Genomic DNA, 22,132 nt, shown 5'->3' with positions numbered 1-22,132 from the left:
ACACACACACACACACACACACACACACACACACACACACACACACAGCTAGGAAGGGTCTGAAGCAGGATTTAAATCCATGTCTCCCTGACTCCGAGTTCAAGACCCTCTCCTTTCATCCAACCTGACTTATTACGGGTTTGGGCTATATGATCTCTAAAGGCCGTCCAAGTTCTAAATGCTCTGATTTTTTCCAACTTGTGTTTTTTGCCATTTTATAAAGATGCCCTCACATCTGATGCATGTATTAAAGTTTCAGAGATAATATGTGTAAAGCACTCTTATAACCTTGAAGTACTATGTAAACCATTATTATTATTATTATTATTATTATTATCATAGAGATACATCCTTGCATTTGGGGATGGTGTCTGTTCTTAGCACCATGGCTGCCCTTTAGTCCAGTTCTGCAGACCTAAGCCTCTATGTTTGAAGCATGCGTTTTCTCTCCCTGTTCCCTCATCTGTAACATTCAACTGGTTACATAGATCATCCTCTCTCCCCAGCATGAGTGGGGAGGACCCCTGTAACCCAAAGGCCTGGGGCAGAAAGCATACTTACAACAGCCTGATAAGTCACAGTTGCTTAGCAGTCATTACTCACCCCTGGGCTGCCTTTTCTGATCCAGGGATGGGGTTGAATTCCAGGCAATCATTTTTAAGAATCCCAGCATCTTCACAGCCCTCCTCATCAGACCCATCATCACAGTCTCGATCTCCGTTACATAGAAGGCGCCGCTTGATGCAACGACCTGAAAAAAGTAGGTCATGCGCTGGCCCCCTCTTTGGTACAAACCAACAAATGCTTCAATGAGCAACCATATTTCAACTGTGAGAGAAAAGAGGGGGAATCTGGAAAACCCAAGGGGAACTCTTAAGGGTGCTGGTTTTGTTTAGAATCATTCTGAGCTAAAGAAGCAAAGTTAACCTAAACAGCCTTAGAGAAAATTCAGGCTGAAGATGAAGAGTTGGTCAACACATGTGGTTATGAGAGAGCAAGGTGCTATAGTACAGTCAGAGTTAGGAAGGGAGATTCAAACCCCATCTGTCACCTACTAGCTTTGTGACCACAAGCAAAGTACTTGAACTCTCTGAGACTGGGAAACTCCTTATGATTAATCTACTAAGTCATAGGCGGGGTTATAATTTGCATCAGGGGAAGGATTTCCACACAACAGAAGTCATAGGTCTGCAATGTTTGATGCTGTCTGTGACATTTGGTCCATGCTACGTGTTTTGTCCATGCTGTATATGTGTTTTGCTAGGGTTTAAGGAATCTTTTGATTCCTTAACAGGGCACCTGCTCCCAAGGAGTTAATAGCCTAATGAGGGTGGAGCCAGGGATGGGGGTAACAGTGATAGATCAGACAGGAACACAAATACGTATCACTCAAATAAGAATCAGACAGAAATAATAAGAATAAGAATATGCCAAGGAAACAGGCAGAAGATAAGGCAGGGATACCAATACGTCTCACTCACATTAGAATGAGATAGGTGCATTAGAAAGGCACAGAGAGAGCTCTATGAAATCTAAGGAAGATTATTGTGAAGATCAGAATTTTAGAGTCTTACAGCTGGAAGGAATTCCAGAGGCCGTCTACTCCAACTCATATGTGGCCAAGAATTCTCTCTGAAACTTTTCTGAAGTGTGGTCATCCAGGCTTTTTTTGACCTTCACTGAGAGAGAAATCATCACCTCCTAAGGTAACCCACCCCAGTTTTCATTCATTCATTCATACAAGAATTTATTAATGCCTCCAATGCTCAAAGTACTGGGAATACAAAAACAAATGAAAATTTTGGACAGCTTTGATTGTTGAGAAGTTTTTTTTCTCCCCCTGGGGCATCTAGATGGTACAGTGGATAGAGCACTTCCCCTGGAGTCAGGAGGATCTGAGTTCAAATCTGACCTCAGACACTTGACAATTACTAGCTGTGTGACCCTGGGCAAGGCACTTAACCGCATTGCCTAGCCAAAAAAAAAGAAGAAATTTTTCCTTAGGTCAACCAAGGAGAACTTCTGGACTTCTGATTCAGTCTTCTCTTGGAGAAGTTTGTGGGAAGAATGGGAGAAGAAAGGATAGATTCACAGCTGATTCAGAACTGAGGATGGCTGCCTTCAAAAAGTAGCTGTCAATAGTTCCGTGTCAACCTTGCAAGAGGTCTCTAGTGAAGGACCTCAGCTGCTGAGCCCAGGGCTGTTTTACATTTTTATCAATGACTTGCATAAGCTATAGATAGTATCTTCATGAAATTTGTAGATGACATCTAAATGGGAGGTATAGCTTGCACAATGAAGGATTCAAAAGGATCTCAACAGACTAGTGCACTGTACTAAACTTACTCTGATGACATTCAATAGAGATAAATGTAAAGTTTTACAGTGAGCATAAACAGTTGTCATCATCACACATGCCACCCATGGAAGGTCCCTTCAGACAGTAGCCATTCTGAAATGGATCCTGGTGTATGAGTGACCTGTAATCACAATATGAGTTAGCAGCATAATATGACAGCCTCAAAACTGATGTGATCTCAAGCTTAGGTTGCACAGAGAAAGCTAGTGATCCTTCAGTGAGGTAAAGGTCCCACTAGATTCTACTCTCTTCAGACCTCATCTGGAGTACTGTGGTTAATCCTGGGCACCACAGTTCAAGGAAGGTACTGAGAAACTGGAGAGTATCCAAAGAGGAAATCAGGCTGCTGAAGGGTTTTGAGTCCCTAACATGTGAAGGTTGGCCAAAAGAAATGGAGGTGCTTAGTCTGGAGAAAGAAGACTCTGGAGGTTGGGGGAAAGAGAAGATCTATGTTCAAGTATTTCAAGGGCTGTCCTGTGGAAGAGGGATTAGTCTTATGCCTTATTCGGCTTTGACCCAGAGGACGAAACCAGAACAATGGGGAGGGAAGGCAGGGGAGCAGCTTGGGGGGATTGCAAAAAAAAAAGACATATTTAAGCTTAATATTTTTATATCCCAAGAGCTTAACACAATATCTGGCACATGGTAAGTTCTTAGCAAATGATTTATCTGTTCTCTCTCTCTCACCATACACACACACACACACACACACACGTGTATATATGTACATATATGTATGTGTATATACACATACACACGCTACATAGGTGTATATATGTGTGTATACATACATATACATAATATATACATAGACGATACATACACAGAGGCCGCACTGTACCTGCTCAGCCCTCTGTGTCCTGCTCACCTGATTCCTTACACTGGAAATCATGGCCACATTGGATTTTCATCACACAGCTTTCAGAGCTGGTGCAGGCTGCTTCGTCCCAAAGGTCTCCAGCACATACGCTTCCCCCAAACTTGGACGGTTGTAGGAGTTTTCTGTATCGATGCTAAACCAGATTTTTAACCAGGAATTTCTCTGCATCTTTGCATTATACAACAGGAATGAGTAGACTAGTATCACAATACAAGGTCTTGTGCTAGGATTTCCAGGCGATATAAAAATGACTAAGACTTGTTCCCTGCCCTCAGTAAACCTAGATTCTAATTTGGGAGGAGGGGGATTGGACATTAGTTGAAGGAACTGGAGAAGCAAATACTCATGAAATAGGTGAAAAGTAAAATTCCTACAACCTCTATTCCTGTGATGAGAATTTTAGTAACAAGGCAACGTGGGACAATGAATGGAATTCTGGTCGTGAGGTCAAAAAGAACTGAGTTTAAATTCTGCTTTTGATACTTGCAGCTATATGACATGGGTAAGTCACCTACCCTCCTTCTGAGCATCAGACACTTATAGGACCAAGGATGAGGGCTGGAGAGGACCTCAAGGTAATCTACTCTCACCACCTTATTTTACAGAGAAGGAAACTGAGGTCAAGGGAGGATAGTTGACTTATTCAATGTCACACAAATGATAACCAACAGAGGGCAGAGTTGAACCCATGTCTTCTGACTCCAGAGCCAGGGTTCTTTCCATTGTACCTCCTTGCCTCCAATTCTATAAGGCTATTATGACCTTGGTTGAGGGTGTCCCTGAACCAGGTGTCCCTAAGAAATGGTCCTCATCTGGAGCCTGAGCTTCTTGAGGCTCCAGAGGGCATGTCTTGGTATGCCCTCCCCCAGTGCCTAGCATAGTGCTCTGTACTAAGTGAGGGCTCAGAAAACATTTTCAGAGTTGAATTGCATTCCAGGGTGACGGAATATAAGCACCCAAGGAATTAGAGTATGACCAGTAAATGGCTGAGAGGCTGTGTAATACAACGAGTACTGGGTTCTTAAGTCAGAAACGCTGGCTTCCAGTCTTGGCACCATCATTTCCTAGCTTTGTCACCTTGGATAAGTCCCCTGATTCATCTGAGCATTTCTTTCTTCCTCTACAAAATGGGATAACACTTCTTGTACTACTGATCTCACTGTTTTGTTGGCAATGGGTATGAAGTCCTTTGTTAGCAGAAATTACTATGTAATGATAACTCATAGACATATATAGGCATAAGTAGTATGTCTACTAATGTAAATTCAAATACTCAGATAGATCTATGATCTCATTAATGTAGACTTTCATTCCAAGATGCAAAGTGAAACCCAACCATGGTAGGTTGTACTTTGATAATGATGATGATGATGATGATAGCCAGAAATAGCACTTTATCCATATTATCTCCTTTTACCCTTACAACAGCCCTATGAGATTATTATCATCCCCATTTTACAGATGAGGCAACTGAGACAGACAGAGGTTAAGTGAATTGCCTAAGGCCACACAGCTAATAAGTATCTGAGGCTAGATTTGAACTCAGGTCTTTCTGACTCCATACCCAGCACTCTTGCACCACCTGGCTAGATCATATTTCCATATCTGTATATTTCATCTGAACTTGTGGCTTCTTCAGTGTAGGGCACTCCCAGGTGAGGAGATTCTCTTAATGCATATCAACAGCGGTTCTGCAGCTCAGCACCTTAGGTTGAGTGCCTGACCCATGATCACATAACCAGCTCAGGGCAGGGTTGGGACTAACTCAAACTGTCCTGACTTCAAGGCCACTTTATATAGCACTTTTTAAGTTGGCAGAGTCTTCTACATAGACTTATCTTCACTCAGCCTCAAAATAAACCCATGAGCTAGGTAGGACAGTTGTACTTTCACGTCCATATTTTGGATTGGGGAAACTAACCATCAGAGCAGAGAATTAACTTACTTAGAAGTGTTCCAACCGAGGAATTTCTGGTTCAGAGGCCAGAACGCTACCCACTACACCACGCCACCTCTTTAGATAAATGTGAGCTGTTACTATTGAGAGTCAAGATGCTGTCAGCAATCCTGTAGATCTGACTCAGCATCAGGAAAACCTGGATTCGTGTCTTCCTACGACACATCCTGGCTGTGTAATCGTGGACAAGCCACAGAATGAACCATTGTTTCCCACTTAACTCTCTAAGGTCATAAGTAAAAGAGGAATTGCTAATTTGTGTTGGGACAGGGAGTTTCTATGCCAGGAGCTCTCTATAGATGTCAATCAGTGAGTCAATAAGCATTTATTACTATGTACCAGGCACTGTGCTGAGCACTAGAGCTACAAAAAGAGGCAAATGACAGTCCCTGCCCTCACAGAGCACACAATCTAAAGGCAGAAGCACCAAGCAAACAACTATGTGTGCCAACAAGTCACAGACAGAATAAACAGGAAATGACTAACAGGAGGAAGAGGGGCTGGGAAAGGCTTCCAGTGGAAGGTGGGATTTAAGTTGAGTCTTGAAGGAAATTAGGGAAGAATGAAATCACAGGGCTGGACCCCCCCATAAATATCCCAAGTGAGACAATATCATTTATAGATATATAGATACATATATATATATATATATATATATCAAATGAAATAATGATTATGAAGCACTATATATATTTTAGCTATTATTTTATTTTTATCATTATTTCATTATTATTATTATTATTATTACATTCGTGTCATCTCTAATTTAGACAGAAATTACCCTGGGACAACTCACGGCCTCCTATTATTTTTTATGTTTATTGCTTGTGGATCTATTGCCCAGCGAGAGAAAATGGCTGACTTTTGTCACCAAATGAAAGTGGTGGGACGTGGATTTGCATTCTATGGAACCTTTAGAAGAATTTAAACTCCATGAGGACGGGGATCTTTCTTCGTGTTCTCCGTGCTTGGCACAGTGTCTGTATATAGCAGGCACTTAATAAATGTTTGTGGATTGGACTTACTGAAAGTGATTTAATATTACTGTAATGATATTATTATTGTGATAATTATTGATAGCGCTGGTACTAATGTGAGAAGAGGGTCAGCAGAGAGAGATGGGCCACATGTCCTCTTGTGCCCAGCACGCGGTCCTGCCACTAGAACCTTTCTAGGGATACCTTCAGAAATGCTTCCGTGCCAGGGTGATTCCGAGGTAGGGGTTGCCCGGGCCCTCCCCGCCTCCTCTCTCCCTTTGTCCGCCTCTTGGCTTCTTTGCTGCTCATTAGCCAAGTAAGCAGAGAAACGCAGAGGAGGTGAAGTTCAAAGCCATCCATTTGCCTCCTGGTTAAACAGCCGGGATAAAAAGGTTTATAACCTGTGTAGTAGGAGGTGGTAACTAATGGCCAATTGGGGACCGTGGGCAGATTTTAATTACCAACCCACTCCCTATCCCTGTTGTGATGAATAAAGGCCTGATCCCTGTATAGGGGCTGTGTTATTGGCCTTTCTCCCTCCAAGGCTGGGCAATGGCCCAGGAAGATATCGCTGCTGGATCAATTGAATGGGTATAGACTATTTCCTGGAGAACTAGGGGGTCAGGGACACCAGTACACAGCTCCTGGTGGGGAGCATTCCCTGCAGGGTGCAAGAGTCTACAATAATTCCTTCTGTCCCTGATTCTTTCTCCATCTGTGTGAAAAGAATACGGTATCACAGAACACACCTGAAAACATACATCACAGAAAATATTTATTGTGTTTATTCTGTGATAGAGGGTTGTGAAACACCTCCGTGTATACCATCCATCCATTCATTTAAAGAGCATTCATCCCATGCATTTAATGCTTCCATAGAATAGACACTTAATATGTGCACAGTGCCTGCGCATAGTAGGCACTAAATAAATGCCTGTTGTCTGACTTGAGTGAATAAATATTTTCTAGGTTGCACTAGGCTGTTTAAAGGAAGGTCCTGCTCTTCATTTCAGTCCATGCCCAGACATTCTATAGCTTCTCCCAGGCCCCTGCTGCATCCTTTAGTTGGCTGAGGAGTCAGACCAGAGGGTGCATCCCATGGGGCAACATGATGATCTCTTTCCTTCTCTGATGGAAGCTGAGGAGGATGAGATGGGGTTGGCCTGGGGGGAGGGGAAGAGGAGACAAGTCTTCGAGTCTCCTCTGATCTAAAACTCCCCAGTTTCTCCATCTGATTGCACCTTCCACCATTCTGGGTACCATCTTCTAGACCAGGGGTTCTTTATTTTGGGGCCTTAGAGCCCCTTGCCAATCTAGTGAAGCCCATGGCACCCTCCTTGTATCATGTTTGTTGCCTATATTCATGGAAATTACAAATTTCAGCTATGTTAGTGAAAATATTTAATTTTTTCCCATCCATGTTTATGGACCTGCTGAAATCTGTCCATGGACCCCTGTTCAGTGAACAGAGTGCTCATCCTGGAGTCAGGAAGACTTGAGTTCAAATCCAGACTCAGAATTTAATAGCTGTGTAACCCTGGGAGAAGTCACTCTCTCAGCCTCAGTTTTCTCAACTATAAAATGGGGATTATAATAGGACCTGTCGTCCAGGGTGGTTGTGAGCATCAGTATCTGTAAATCTCTTAGCACAATATATGGCTTACAGTATTACCCAGGTGGATGCTTAATCAGTGCTTATCCTCTCCCCCTTCCCCCGTTCTAGACACTTAAAATAGCAATCAATTTTACTGATTATTTTTTCTCTTCTTACTCTTTTTCCGTTTTTATTTCTTAAAAACGCTTTGCTATAAGGTTATGGGATAGAGTGTAAAGAGGAAAATTTAGGCAATGAAAACCTAGAGATATCAATGCGATGCATTTTTTAAATATGTGATACTTATGATGAAATTCAACACCCCAAATGTACGTGGCCCAGTCAGTGCCAAGAACAGAGGAATCTCCCTAGTGTTGGATTCTCTGTGACTCAATGTAGCCTAAAATCATCCTAGCTTTTTGTTTGTTTTTGGCGGCCATAACATACTATTAACTCACATGGAAGGTGTAGTCCACCAAAACCCCAGATCTTTTCCAAATGAATTGATGCTTAGCCATGTCTCTCTCCTATTCTATTGTGACATTGATTTTTTTAGGCTTTATATGTAAGACTTTACATTTATTGTTATTCACTGTTATCTGACCCACTTCAGCTCAGTGCTCTAACTCAAGATCGTGACTCATAAGGATTGATTCAAGTGACTGGGAATGCTTTGGGTGAGGGGGAACAGAGCAAGATGGCTGTCCTTGTCAAGTATTTGGGGGGCCTTCATATGGTAAAAACTTCAGACTTATTTTCCTTGACCGCAGAGGTAGAGCCAGGAGCATGGATTGGAAATTGTAATGAGACAAATTTAAACTTGATGTCGGGAAAACCTTCCTTTCAAACAGAGTCACTGAAAAGTGAAATGGGCAACCGGAAGAGGTACTGAGTTTTCCATTACTGGAGGTTTTCAGGTGGAAGCTGGCTGACCACTGGCCAGGGGTGCTGTAGAAAAGATTCTTGATCAGGTATTACTTGGACTAGAAGGTTTCTGAAATTCCTTCCTCCTCTCAGATTCTGTAATGCTGAAACCTAATTTCCTCTTCAAACTGCTAGTTTCTTCTGACCAATTGCTTATCTCTGGTGGGGTAGTTTGAGAGGAAGAACATTACTGTGCAAAAGGACATTGGCTGTATTCCACTGAAATAATGACCAGAGCTTAATAAATACAAAAAATGTCACTCTGAAGAAAGGTCAGTCTTATTAGCTCCAGGAAAAAGTGATTCAATTATGATCCAAACTATAAGCCCTTCATCTGAGTTATCTCCAAAGGCAACAATTGAGAAAAAGTAGTTTAGAAAGTCAAAGGAAAATGAGAATTTTTAACAAAGTTATTTTTATAAGGGAAGTTCCAGATATTCTATATGTCCTTTAGGGTTGTAGGACATAGCTTTGGAATGATTGGACCTAATTTAAATCTTGACTTTGTCACTTACTAGCTGGGGGACACTGGGCAAGTTGCTTGACTTCCCAAGGACTCAGTTTCCCCATTTATAAAATAAATGGGATGAATCTTTGTGGTCCTTTCTTTCTCTACATTTATAATGATCCTATAATCTAAAATTAAATGGGTAGAAGTTGAAAAGAATCAAATATATATTTCTAGAACCTAGCACAGTACTTGGCATATAGTATGTATATAATAAACACTTATAGATTGATTGATTGATTGATTGCTCCCAATCCTGCCAGCCACACTGGAGCCAATCCGTCTTCCAAGTACTAGCCCTTGAGATATTTGAAAATAGTTATTATATTTTCCTAATTATTTAATTATCTGGGTTAAATAACACCCCCTTCTAGTTCCTCTAACCAGTCCTCATACGGTATAGACTCCAGTCCCTTTCACCATCCCAGCTGCCTTCCTCTGGACATTCTTGAGCTCATCAATACCCTTTCTAAAATATGGCACCCAGGATTCAATACAGTTTGCCAGATGTAGTATAACCAGGATGAAGTAAAATGGGACCATCACTTCCCTAGCGCTGGACACCATGTCTCTCTTAACGCATCTCAAGATTTGCATTTTGGTTATCATGAAACATCATGGAACCCCACTCACCACACAATCCACTGAAATCCCCAGATTCTTTTTTTCCCCAGATAAAATGTTATCTAAGTCAACTTATGAAGTTGACTTTTGTACCCAAGTGTAAGATTTTACATTTGTACTGATTAAATTTCATCATGTTAAAATTCAGCCCAGTGTTCTAGCCTGTCACCATCTTTTTGAATCTTGGCTTTGCCACTCAGTCTATCATCATTCCCTCCCGTCTTTGTGTCTTCTGCCAAATTTGATGCGCATGCATTTTATAACTTCATCCAAGTCATCTATAAAAATGTTAACCAGTCTAAAGAAAAGCCTAGATGCCTGGAACACTCCACTGGTGCTCTCTTTCCAAGTTAACATGAAACCTTATGACTACTCTTTAGGTCCAGCCATTCAATTAGTTCTGAATGCATCTAATTACACTATCACTCAACCCATGTTTCTTCCTCTTTCCACTTGAATAGCATGAGAGATTTTATGAAATGCTTTGCTACAATCTAGGTAAATTCTATTTATGGCATTCACTTCATCTACCAGTCTAGTCACTTGGACCCTTAACAAAATGCAAAGAGTCATTTAGAGCTAAATGCCTGCCCAATTCAAAACTAATCCTGTTGCCTTTTTCTGACATTTAAAATTGTCAAAGGCAAGTCGTCTGAGCCAGAAAATCTCATGAACCACTCCCACCGATTCATTGTTTGTTTGTTTGTTTGTATTTCCTCTGCTCAGTCTCAATCATGAAGCAGAACCATAGAAATTTAGCTTTGGAAGCAACCATAAAGGTCATTTAGAGGAGGCTCAATATGACAATTATTATAGGTCATATTTAGCCACTTCCAAGTTTTCAAAGAAAATAGAACTGGAATACAGATGACCTGTTTTCGAGACTCAGATTCCTAGCTATGTGACCTTGAACAGGTCTCTTAACATCTCTGAAGCTGGAGGGGCAGGGTTAGTGGTTTCGACACTGCTCTTAAGGCTGGCTTACTAAATTAATTCTCAACCAATAACCTTGTGGGAAGCATGCTTGAGCCAATGGCATTAGAGAATCACCCCTGACCTATAAGGCATACCCCTAGAATCCTGAGGTTTTGGTGACTCAACATCTGTGATAGTAAGAGTTGGGACTAGGGTTCCCCAGAACTAACCTGGGCTACACTAACATTTTTGTTCTGTTTTCTAACCTTCTATATTCCAAGATATTTTACTTTTTAATATTAACCATCTATGCCCCATCCTACTCCAGTTTTATCATTCTGTGTTCTAAAGTTTCTTCCAAGTTTAGCATTTTATGTTCTGAGCTCCTCTCCAGTACTCAGCAAGGCTTAAGTTCAAATCCTGTCCCAGATACTTACTAGGCTCTGTGACCCTGGGTAAATCACTTAATTTCTGTCTGTCTCAGGTTCCTCCTGTGTTAAGTAGGAATGATAATGGCACCTACCTCCTAGGGCTATTGTGACGATCAAATAAGATAATATTTCTAAAGCATCATATGAAGCTTGAAATGTTATAAAAAATGCTAATGTTGATGCTATTGTTGTTGTTCTAAGGTCCCTTCAATGTGTTTTATGCTCTAAGGTTCTTCCCAACTCTGACATTCCCCCTTCTAAGGTCCCTCCCACCCATAACACTCTATTTTCTAAGATTCCTTCTAGCACCGATGTCCTCTGCTGTGTTCTAACATTCTGTACTCTTTCTATGCTCTTGGGTTTCTTTTAACAGTCTATATTCTAAGATTCATTTCAGCTATAACACTTTCTGTTCTTAGGCCACCTTCATTATTCTATTATCTATAAAGGCAAAAATATGTGCAATGGACTAGATATTGACCAGAATTCTTACCTTTGTACCCAGGCATGGAAAGCATTCTGTCCACGCTGACCATTCACTAAGCTGACAAGCAACTGGAGCGGGAGGTGAGGGCTGATCTGCCTGCCCTATTCTTCTAAAGAGAAAAGACAACCCCCCCCCCAAAAAAAGAGTAAATTCAATAGAACTTTTAGGAATTTCCCGTGCTAGTTACCTCCTATTTCCCCTAGATCTCTAGTCTGTGTGCCATTGTTTGCATATTGCCACCCCCATTCAATTATGAACTTCCTAGGGGCCAGGGATTCCTTGACTTTCTTTTTATTCTCAGTCCTTAGCATAGTGCTTGTCACACAGTAGGTGCTTAATAAATGCTTGTTGACTTGATAGCAATAAAAATAAGTAAATAAACTGTATTTAGCCCATATGGCTTATTTGTCTAGAGTTTTGCCAGTACAAAGTTCTTCATCTATGTCTTCTGGTCTGGCCTCCCAATAGCCCATGAGGACCTAGCGGGATTGTCATGATTTCATAAATGCAGATTCCAAAGGTGCAAGAGGGAGAATGTCTTTCCAGAGATTGTACAGCTCAGAAGTAGCTGAGTTGTGACACAAAACAAAGTCTTCTTGACTGCAAGTTATAGGATTTTCCATGAGACCACAGTGAGAATATGTAGGAAACCAGGAGCTGCTTCTATAGGTGAGAATGAGTGACCAAGCAAAGAAGGAAAACGGGCCATTGAAAGGTCAGGCTCATTAACAGCAGGGATTTGTGCAGGCTTTTGAGTGTGTGTGTGTGTGTGTGTGTGTGTGTGTGTGTGTGTGTGTGTCCTTTAATGAATGACAACCATAATGAGCAGCTACTAAGAACCACTCCCTTCTCCCTAGCCCTTTGTTTACAAAGCACTCTGCTCACAACTGCTGTGTGAGCCAGGCTGTACAAATACCATTATTCCCATTTTACAGAGGGTTGGAGATGGTAAGATAGCGGCCAGAGGTCAAACAATAAATGACAGGGCCAGGATTCAAACCCAAGTTAGAATCCAAAACCAACCTTCTTTCCACTACAAATGGAGAACCTTCTGTCTCAGGCCAATCATATGTCCATCCTGCAAGACAAGTCAAATTATAACTGCCACATCAACCTGTCTCAGGGCTTATTTGGAAATAATTAAGTTGATTTTCATGTATTGAGTCACCAGAATCACAACTTTTTTTGATGCAGTCATTTATTTGTTCTTTCATTAATTCATCTATTATTTCATTATTGTATCTGCTCATAAATTCACAACAAGATTACCCCCCTTGAGGTCAGGAACTTCCATTTTTTTTTCTTCACATCCCCAGTACCTGGTATACAGTAAGTACTTTATACGTGTTTGATGAGTGGATGATTGAGGTATTATTCACCTACTATGTACAGGACCCTCAACCAAGTGCTTGAAGTAGGGAATGGGAAAATGGAAAAGAGGTATGGGTGTGTGTGTGTTAACATTCTGCTCAAAAGTATAGGGAGCTCACAAATTAGGTAAATTAAGACTCTTTTGGAGACGGGGATTTTAAAAGGTGTATTCTCTAGGGAGGAGGATGGGGATGAAGAAAAAATGGAGATGCAAATTTGGGGAACTTAGATTCGAAATGGCACAGTCTGCTGATGCCGTGAGAAGAATGCTAGACTAGGAGTCAGGAACGGTTCAATCCTAATTTTGCTACTTACTATGTCACCCTGGAGAAATCATTTCTCTGTGCCTCAGTTTCCTCATCTGTGAGGCCCCTTCTCTAAGGTTCCTTCCTGCTCTGGTGCTGTGCTCCCACAGTACTATACTCAACAAAGAACAAAAAACCAAGGGCAGTTAGTGGTCACCACCCCACCCAGGTCAAGATCACAGCCAAGTGATCACCTCGCCACTTGGGGCACAGAGAAAATGCAAGGGACAATGGGCAGCATGCCTCCTCAAGGAAGGAAGGAGTAGAAACTCTCCCTGCTGCATTTCATTAGTTTTAGATGAAAATATGTTAGTTTTATATAAAGAAATTATGTTACTATAAAATCAAATGAAAATAAATTAAAATAAAATGAAGCGGTTAGGTTAAATAATCTCTAAGGTCCCTTTCTGCCTTGAACACTGATACCTGTGAAAAGATTGTCATTTCTATTCTTTAAATTAAAAGAGGGACACATGGAGACTGAAAAAGGGAGGGGCTTTTGGCTAATAAAAGACACAAAGCCAAAAATAAAGCAAGCCTTGCCCTCAGAGGGCTTACATTCTAGTGGAAGAAATAGCGTTTTATTTCCATGACTTCTTAGAGGAGCAAACAAGCACTTATTAAGTACCTACTATGTGCCAGGCACACTGCTAAGTGCTTCACAAATATTATCTTATTTGATCCATATCACAACCATTGATGGTAGTTTCTGTTATTGCCTCCATTTTGCAGTTGAAGAAACCGAGGCAGAGGTTAAGTGACTTTTCCAGGGGCACACAGCTAGTAAGTATCTGAAACTAGATTTGAACTCAGTTCTTCCTGACTCTAGGCCAAGTGTTCTATCTGTGGCACCACCAGCTTCCTTGAAGCTCCTACTCTGCTCTAAAAGCAATGTCTCTAAAGCTAGAGGAAGGAGCTGAGATTTGGGAATGATCTGTAAAATAAGGAGGTCACATTTAAATAGGCTTTAAAGTACTTCAGCTCTAAATTGATGATGATGATGATAATAATGATAATGATGATGGTGATGGTGATAAAAATTTATTTATAACATCTTAAGGTTCATGAAGTCCTTTGTATGGATAATCACATTTGTTCCTCACAACTCTATTAGGTAGAAACTATTATTATCCCCATTTTGCAGGTGAGGAAACTGAGGCAGACAGCAGTGAAGTGGTTTGCCCAGCATCACACAGCTTGTAAAGGCTGAGGCAATATTTGGAGTCCTGACTCCAATTCAAGTACCCTGTCCATTGCTCCACCTAGCAACCATAGTTCCTATAATCCTAAAGTAAATGGCATAGTGGCCCAGAGCATTGAGCCTGGAGTCAAGAAGACCTGAGTTCAAATCCAGCCTCAGATACTTTCTAGCTGTGTGACCCTAGGCAAGTCACTTTGCCTCTATCTGCTTCAGTTTCCTCGTTTATAAAATAGTGATAATAATAGCACCTCCCTTTCAAGGTTGTTAGGAGGATCAAATCAGATCAAAATTTTAAAGCCCTTTGCAAACTTTAAAATATTTTATAACCACTAGCTGAAATTACTATTAAGATCAGAGGATACTCAAATCAAGTCCACTCAATGAGCATTTATTAAGCAGGGAAGAGGAAAAGGAACAAACATTGTGCTAAACCCTCGAGACAGGAGGGGAAAATCCAAACAATCCTTTTCCCATAGACTGAGAGCTGGAAAGGTGTCACTCAGTCCAGAGGTCTCATTTTACAGATGAGAAAACTGAGCCCCCAAGAAGTAAAGTGATGACCAAATGTGCACAGGAAATAAATGGGATAACTGGGATTTGAACCCAGGTCCTGTGACTCCAAGATAATCCTCTTTCTCACTGTAATATGTTACTATAGAAAAAAAAATTAACAACAAGCTGATAATCTGATAAGGCAGGGGAGGAATTGCTGTTTGGCATATTTCAGCACATCCAAGTGGAATTGTCAGGATGTCATTTCAAGTCTATGGAGACCCCATTAAGATGTCGAAATGAGGGAAAAAGCATTAAGGGATGTAACCAAAAGCTTAGGTGGAATGAAACTTTGTCACTGTGGATTTAAAAGCTTTGTGACACGATGTCTACACAAAGGTAAATACAGGAATCCATCCCCAACAGAGAACCAGCAAAGCTGAAAGCAGACTATTTGGGGAGTCACTGACGTCCACAGCTGAGCCCCTCCCCTAATGCCCAGCCTTCTCCTGGGGGACACAAGTGATGAGCATCAGCTGGCGGAACTGGGGCTTCTTGCCTCTGTCTCTCAGAATCCCTGGGGTCCTTCCAGGCTGAGATCCTAACTCACTTCCTGGATCCATTGTGAGGGTCCGAGAAGATATTGTGCCTAAAGTGCTTAACGCTACATAAATGCCCGTTATTGTTATCCTTCCTGTCTGAGAGAACTTCGGTTTTCTCAATCAGTAAAAAGGGCATGAGAATGGCTTTCCCAGCTTCCTCACAGGTTTGGGTTAGAGGTCAGAGAGTGGGAGGAACTGGCCCATGACCTACTCAGCTACTAAGTGTCAGAGTCCCCCACTTAGAGCTCAGAATTGTTGCCATTACCAATCACACTATCAGTTTTTATTGTGTTTCACTTTGTTGACCATCCTAACACTACCAAGTGCGGTTGAGTAGCAAAAAATTTTTAAAAGAAAGCAAATGTCCTGACAACTTAAGAAAATGTCTCTCATCACCCCATTGGCTAAGATGCATATTCCATTTTTACCCCCTGCTTCCCACTAAGCAGAAGGGGAACGAGGGAGCCTTTCCCCGTGAAAGCCTCTATAAACATTTGCACAATGAAATTGTCAAGATGATACAAAGGATCTGACAGCTGAAAATCCATACGCACACTCACTTACTGCATGGCCAAGCTAAGTTTTCAAAAAGCATTTGTTCCCCAAAGCAAGCAAGGAAAAGACCTTGAATGAGTACAGATACAATCTTCAAGCACAGTCTTATCCCTGCCTTCCATAGCTAACCTTCAAAGGCAATGAGCTTGAAAGAAAAAAATCAATATTCTCTCCCTTCCCTTCCTTCATGCTGTTTGCATGGGAATCTGAGTATAACTACAATAGACAGCCAAGTCATGTCAACAAGCATTTATTAAGCACCTGCTGTGTACCAGGCACCTCGGTGCGACACACTAGGGATACAAAGAGAGACAAAAAACAATCCCTGCCCTCAAAGGGTCTCGTGGGGGAGGGGTCTATTGCGGGAGGCAATGTGATAACAACTCCGTACAAACATAGATAGCAGCTGGACCTAGAATCAGCAAGACATGAGTTTAAATCTTGCCTCTAATACTTAGCAGCATGACCCTGGACAAGTCCCTAACTTCTCTTAGTCTATAATCTAAGGCATCTCCTAGATGCCGCATTCTATGTTCTAACATTTTCTGTCCTTGGCTCTGATTCCAGGACTCTAGGAGGAGACCCCTGATTGCTATAAGCATGTGTGTTGGCCAGGGAAAAGAGCCCCTTATGTTGGCCACGATCCCACTGGTTCCACTGATCATTGTCCCCCATTAAAGATGGCAGAAAGGATCAGCCAGGCCGCCTTCCAGGTCAGCTCTAGCCCCTCACACACACACACTAAGCCTGCCGGAGTTCTCCCTGACAAAGGAGCTGCTGATTATCTCCCGCAGCACTGGGCAAAGTCTTAAATTGGCTCTCCTTCTGCCTGGACTTAAAATGCGCCTCTTCTCCGGGTCTGTCTTGTTTGATAAGTTCATCAAATATTGAGACTCTTTGTTCATTTTCAAAAGGGATTACAATAATAAGCTTTTATAATTAAGTGTATCTCGGCAAAGGTTTTCCCTTACTACAGCTTCCCTAGCCTTCATCTTCTAATTATTAGTGATGAATTTTCTGATTTTTTTTCTAAAGTGTATTTGCTTTAAATACAAGTTGCAAATTAAATGTTGTAGAAAGTGGGCTCCTTTTTTTTTTCATTGAATTGTTGCTTAAAAGGAAATATCTCTTACTATAAAATATAAAAGCTATAATGATACTAGAGTTAAAATTCATATGTGTGTGTGCATATATGTGGTATGCAATGGGCATTAAAATGAAGAGGCTTGGTCTAATCCCTGCTCTACAGTTCAAAGGCAGATGGGTATCCTAATGAGTGGAATGCTACATGCAGTCAGAAAGATCTGAATTCAAATCCTGCTTCAGATCCTTACTAATTGTGTGACCCTGGACAAGTCACTTAATCTCTATCTGACTCAGTTTCCTCACCTGTAAAGAAGGAATAATATTAGCACCTATCTCCCAATGTTATTGTGAGGATCAAATGAGATCATATTTGTAAAGTGTTTTGCAAAACTTAAAATGCGCACTCTTAAAATTCTCATTATTACTACTACTAGTTTACTAGTATGTTGTAAGTCCAGGTATTTAATATTTCTCATCATGATGATGCCAGACCTAATCCACAGTTCTCCTTGGCAGAATCAGATGCAATATCATGCACAAAGCAACTTTGTAAAGTACCATGTACATGTTAGCCAATTATTATTAACCACTCAGCCACTCTGGGATAGGAATCCTTGCTCACCTTGACTCCTTCCAGAGCTGTGAGGTTTAAATGAAATGATACTTGTGGAAGTTTGTCTTTATTACCGTTGAGCACCATAGAGATGCCAGATAGAGTTGAAATCTTGTACTAAATTATAAGCTATTTGAGGGCAGGGACCATCTTTTGCCTCTTTTTATATCCCCAGAACTCAGCACAATGCCTGGCACTTAATAAATGTTGATTGATTAATTAAATAGAATATTTGCAGGAAAGTCAAGTTCCTGGAGAGCAAGAGCTGCTTGATGTTTTTGTCTCTGTATCCCCTGAACCCAGCACTGTGCAAGGCACATAGGGATAGGACTTATGATTTCACTGGTATCAAGAACTCCCAAGTCAGGATACTCTCTACCAATGTAAGTAGTCACCTTCTCTAATTTAGTGTCTTAGAGAGTGGCCTTGGATGCCAAGAATTTAAATCACTTACTTGAGGTCAGATAGACAGTATGTGTCTAAATCAGGATTTGAACTCAGATCTTCCTGGTTCTGAGGCCATCTTTCTATTTTTATAATAGACTTGCCGATTGGCTAATTGATAGACTGTGAGCTCCTTTAAAGCAGGAGCCATTTTATGTTTGTCTTTGTATCCCCAGCACCTAGTGCAGTGCCTGGCATATAGTAGGTGCTTAATAAATACTTGATCATATTGGTTGATAGTTAAAAAATCTTCAGTTTGAAGCAAAGTACCTGCTTTTAAAATACTCTAAACAAGAAATATGGAATGATCTAATCAAAGCAAAATGTACCTCGTGAAAGGTTTTGGTGTAATGGGAAGAGTGTCAGAGTTGAAATCAGAAATCCTAGGCTCAAGTTTCAATTCTACTTCTTAATTTGCCTGACATTGGGCAAGTCAATTCTCCACTCTGGTCCTCAGTTTATGCATCTCAAAAAGGGACCAAAAATACTTGCATTTCCTGCATCACAAGCCATTGCAAGAGTGACGAGATTAGAGTGTGTGTGTGTGTGTGTGTGCTTTCCTAAAGTGTAAAGCATAAATAAATGTTTTCTATGTTACCAATCTGAATCAATGGGGTCTAGAGAACAGAGAGAAGAGTTTCGCTCTATATCAGGATGTTCAGAGTAAAGGGCACAAAACAACGACAAAATTGTAGAATGTCAGTTGGTGGCTTTGGAGGGGCAACAAAGTCGGTACAGTACACCCTCTACCTATCCCCAAATCATCTGTCAGTCAATAAGCATTAATTAAACAGCAGGTGAAACACTTCTCGCCCACAAGGAACTTGCATTCTTTTTTAAATTTTTTTATTTTATTTTTACTTAATGAAATAAAACAAGCATTTCCATAACATAGTAGAATTTTTGAAAAGATGCAATCACACATGAAACTACAAATCCTATGTACAACTTGCTATTCCTTCTAAATATATAGTAAAACTATCATGTAAATTTCTTCTTTCTCTTTTTTCTTCCCTCCCCCCACCCTCAAGATGGCTACCACTGGACACAAATATGCATATATATGTAAAGTCATTCTATACAGATTCTATTTATCACTGCTTTCTCTGGATGCACATAATGTTTTTTGTAGTTACTATAATAAATACCCAAATTAACTACAAGGAACTTCTATTCATTCAGAAGAGACAATATGACTATTTTCTCTTTTTTGTTTGTTTTTGCTTTCTTGTGGTTTTTCCCTTTTGTTCTGATTCTTCTTTCACAGCATGACTAATGTGGAAATATGTTTAATATGATTGTACATGGATAATCTATATCAGATTGCTGGCAGTCTTGGGGGAGATGGGGGGAGAAAAAAACTCAAAAATCTTATAAAAGTGTTGAAAACTATTTTACATGTAATTGGAAAAAACAGAATACTCTCAAGTGGAGAAAACTTTTAAAAAAGAAACAATATTTATGTATGCATGTGTGTATGTGTGTATGTATGTGTGTGTATGTATGTGCATGTATATGTATGCATTTGTATATAAGTATGGATATGTGTGTATATACAAAGATACAAAATAGACACAATTAAGAAAGGAACGTAAAAGTCTAGAGGAATCAGGGGAGGCCTCATGGAGAAGGTAGAATTTGAGCTGAGCCTTTGAGGAAACTACTAGATATTCCAAGATGGAGGCATGCAGCAAGTGTGTTCCAGGCATAATGAAGAGGAAGTCTTCCATCCTCTGCTTGAAAAAGAAGTCCCGACCTCCCAGGCCTCCCAATGCCCCTTTGGATCCCTTTAGTTGGTAAAGGCTTTTCTTCTCTCTATCCTCTTTGTAATTCCCACCCATTGTTCCCAACTCTGCTGTGTGGGCAGCTAGGAAGCCAAGTTCCAACCCAAAGAGTCAAATCGTTCCTCCACATGGCACAGCCCTTTTAAGGACATGAACCAGTTTTCATGTCACCTCTGAACCTTCTCTCTTCCAGGCCAATGGAATTCCCCAATCCCCCAATGATCCTCATGCAAGAGGCAGTGAGGCAAAATGAATAGGGCACCAGATCTGAAGTCAGATAAGGCTTAGGTTCCAATCCTGCCTCCAATGTTTACTTAGCCACATGGCTCCACAGGCGAGTCAACTCAATGAGCCTCAGTTTCCTCATCTGTCAAATAAGGATAATAACAGCACAGAGTTGTTGTGAAACTCGAACGAGATAATCTGTGTGAAGTGCTTTGCAAATTTTAAGGTACTGTATAATTGTGGGCTAAAAACCAATATGCCTTTACTGCCAGATCCAAGGTTCAGAGCTGAAGGAAACCTCAAAAGTCATCTAATCCAACTTACAAAGCTGAAAACTGAGGCCTAAGAAGTTAGCTTACTTGTCCAAAGCGGCCTAGGTAGTGTCAGAGGCAAAAGTCTTGCTGCCCTTCCCCGTGCTGGTTGCCCTCCTTTGGATGCATAGAATCCCCAGGGTTTCACAGAGGCTTAGCACCCAGTGAGTACTTAATAAATGGTTGATTGATTGATATTCTCCAGATGATTAATTCACTTCCCATAACGAGGAGCTCTAAACGAAGCACAATATTTCAGATGTGATCTGACCAAACAGATAGAGTCAGTCTTAACCATTTTTGTGCCACAGAACCCTGTGAAAGTCTGGTGAAGCCCATGGACCCCTTCTTAGGACAATGTTTTGAAATAATTGAAAGAAATACTAAATTTCATTTAGAAATTAGTGAAAATAGAGTTGTAATTTTCCCTTCATGGCCTCCCTGAAATCTCTTTATAAATTCCTTGGGGGTCCATGTTAAGAACCTCTGGTATAGCAGTACTATTGTGGCGCTAGTCCAGAACATTATGAGGTCTTAATTCAACCCAAGATCACATTAACTGGGCAAGAATCAATTCATACAAATCAAAATATTGTCTCCACTCATGACACCTTTGTCAGAAAAAGAAGCTTCTGAAATGGAACACTAGTGATAATTTGGACAAGAACTTCCATTCTGTCCTACACTATATAAACCTGATGGTCATAACACATGGCATACTCTCAAGCTCTTTTCTGGACCAAAGATAAGACAATTCTATATGGAATGTTAAGGAGAGATTAAGTTCACTTACCTCCTGAGCTTATCCTGGGCTGCTGTGAGGTGCTGGTCTGACACCAGGCAAAAGACAAGGAAGGTCAAGGCCTTTATCCCATTCAGGAGCCATGGCCCCATTGCTCTGAGGGAGGACAGTGGAAGAGATTAAACAGGTGTGTGTCTTTTACACAGGTATTGAGATCTGAGGTTTGTTTGTCTTTTAAGAAAATAATTTTACAGGGTCCAACCTTGAAAAGTCTCCACTAAATAGAGAGTTACCAGAAGACATTGGCTTGGCCCCTCAAAGTTAATCATTGATGGGACAATTGATTCATTAGGTACTCCAAGCTCACCAAAGGCTCCAGTTGTTCTGGCCTTTGGGAAAGCAGTGAGTAGCATAACCATTGAGCAAGAGGGGATTTTAAACCAATTTAGCTTCCAAAGATATGGGGTTATCTCAACACATGAGGGCAAAAGTCGAAACAAAAGCAAATTCAAAAAGACTGTCTGCTTTGTCTCTGTCTGTTTCTGTCTCTTTGTCTCTCCCTGTCTCTGTCCCTGTCCCTCCATCTCTTTGTCTGTTTCTCTCTCTTTCTCTCTCTGTCTTTGCCTCTCTCTCTGTCTGTCTCTCTTTCTCTCTCTCTCTTTTAGATCAATACAGATGTATTCATTGCATCAAGAACAAGAATTTCGACATCAGACTTATCCCCCCCATGTGTTACTGCCCTTCC

At 40.9% G+C, this 22,132-nt stretch overlaps 1 protein-coding gene across 1 annotated transcript in view; it reads right to left on the bottom strand.

Moving 5' to 3' along the window:
• The window catches only part of C8A (complement C8 alpha chain), a 93,609-nt gene extending 71,993 nt beyond the window's left edge, over positions 1-21,616 (bottom strand). Inside the window, exons 1-4 of the mRNA XM_027852714.1 lie at positions 21,439-21,616; positions 11,663-11,765; positions 3,228-3,372; positions 604-751 (exon numbers count right to left, since the gene is read on the bottom strand). Of these exons, the coding sequence (XP_027708515.1) occupies positions 604-751; positions 3,228-3,372; positions 11,663-11,765; positions 21,439-21,539 (497 nt within the window). The 5' untranslated portion in view covers positions 21,540-21,616. The remainder of the gene's footprint in view (positions 1-603; positions 752-3,227; positions 3,373-11,662; positions 11,766-21,438) is intronic.
• Positions 21,617-22,132: the final 516 nt, after the last annotated feature.

This window comes from Vombatus ursinus, unplaced genomic scaffold (genome assembly GCF_900497805.2).
Source record: "Vombatus ursinus unplaced genomic scaffold, bare-nosed wombat genome assembly UNPS02009824.1, whole genome shotgun sequence".
Taxonomy (NCBI): Eukaryota; Metazoa; Chordata; class Mammalia; order Diprotodontia; family Vombatidae; genus Vombatus; species Vombatus ursinus.
The sequence above is the reverse complement of the archived record's forward strand: the minus strand, read 5'-3'. Positions and strand labels throughout refer to the sequence as shown.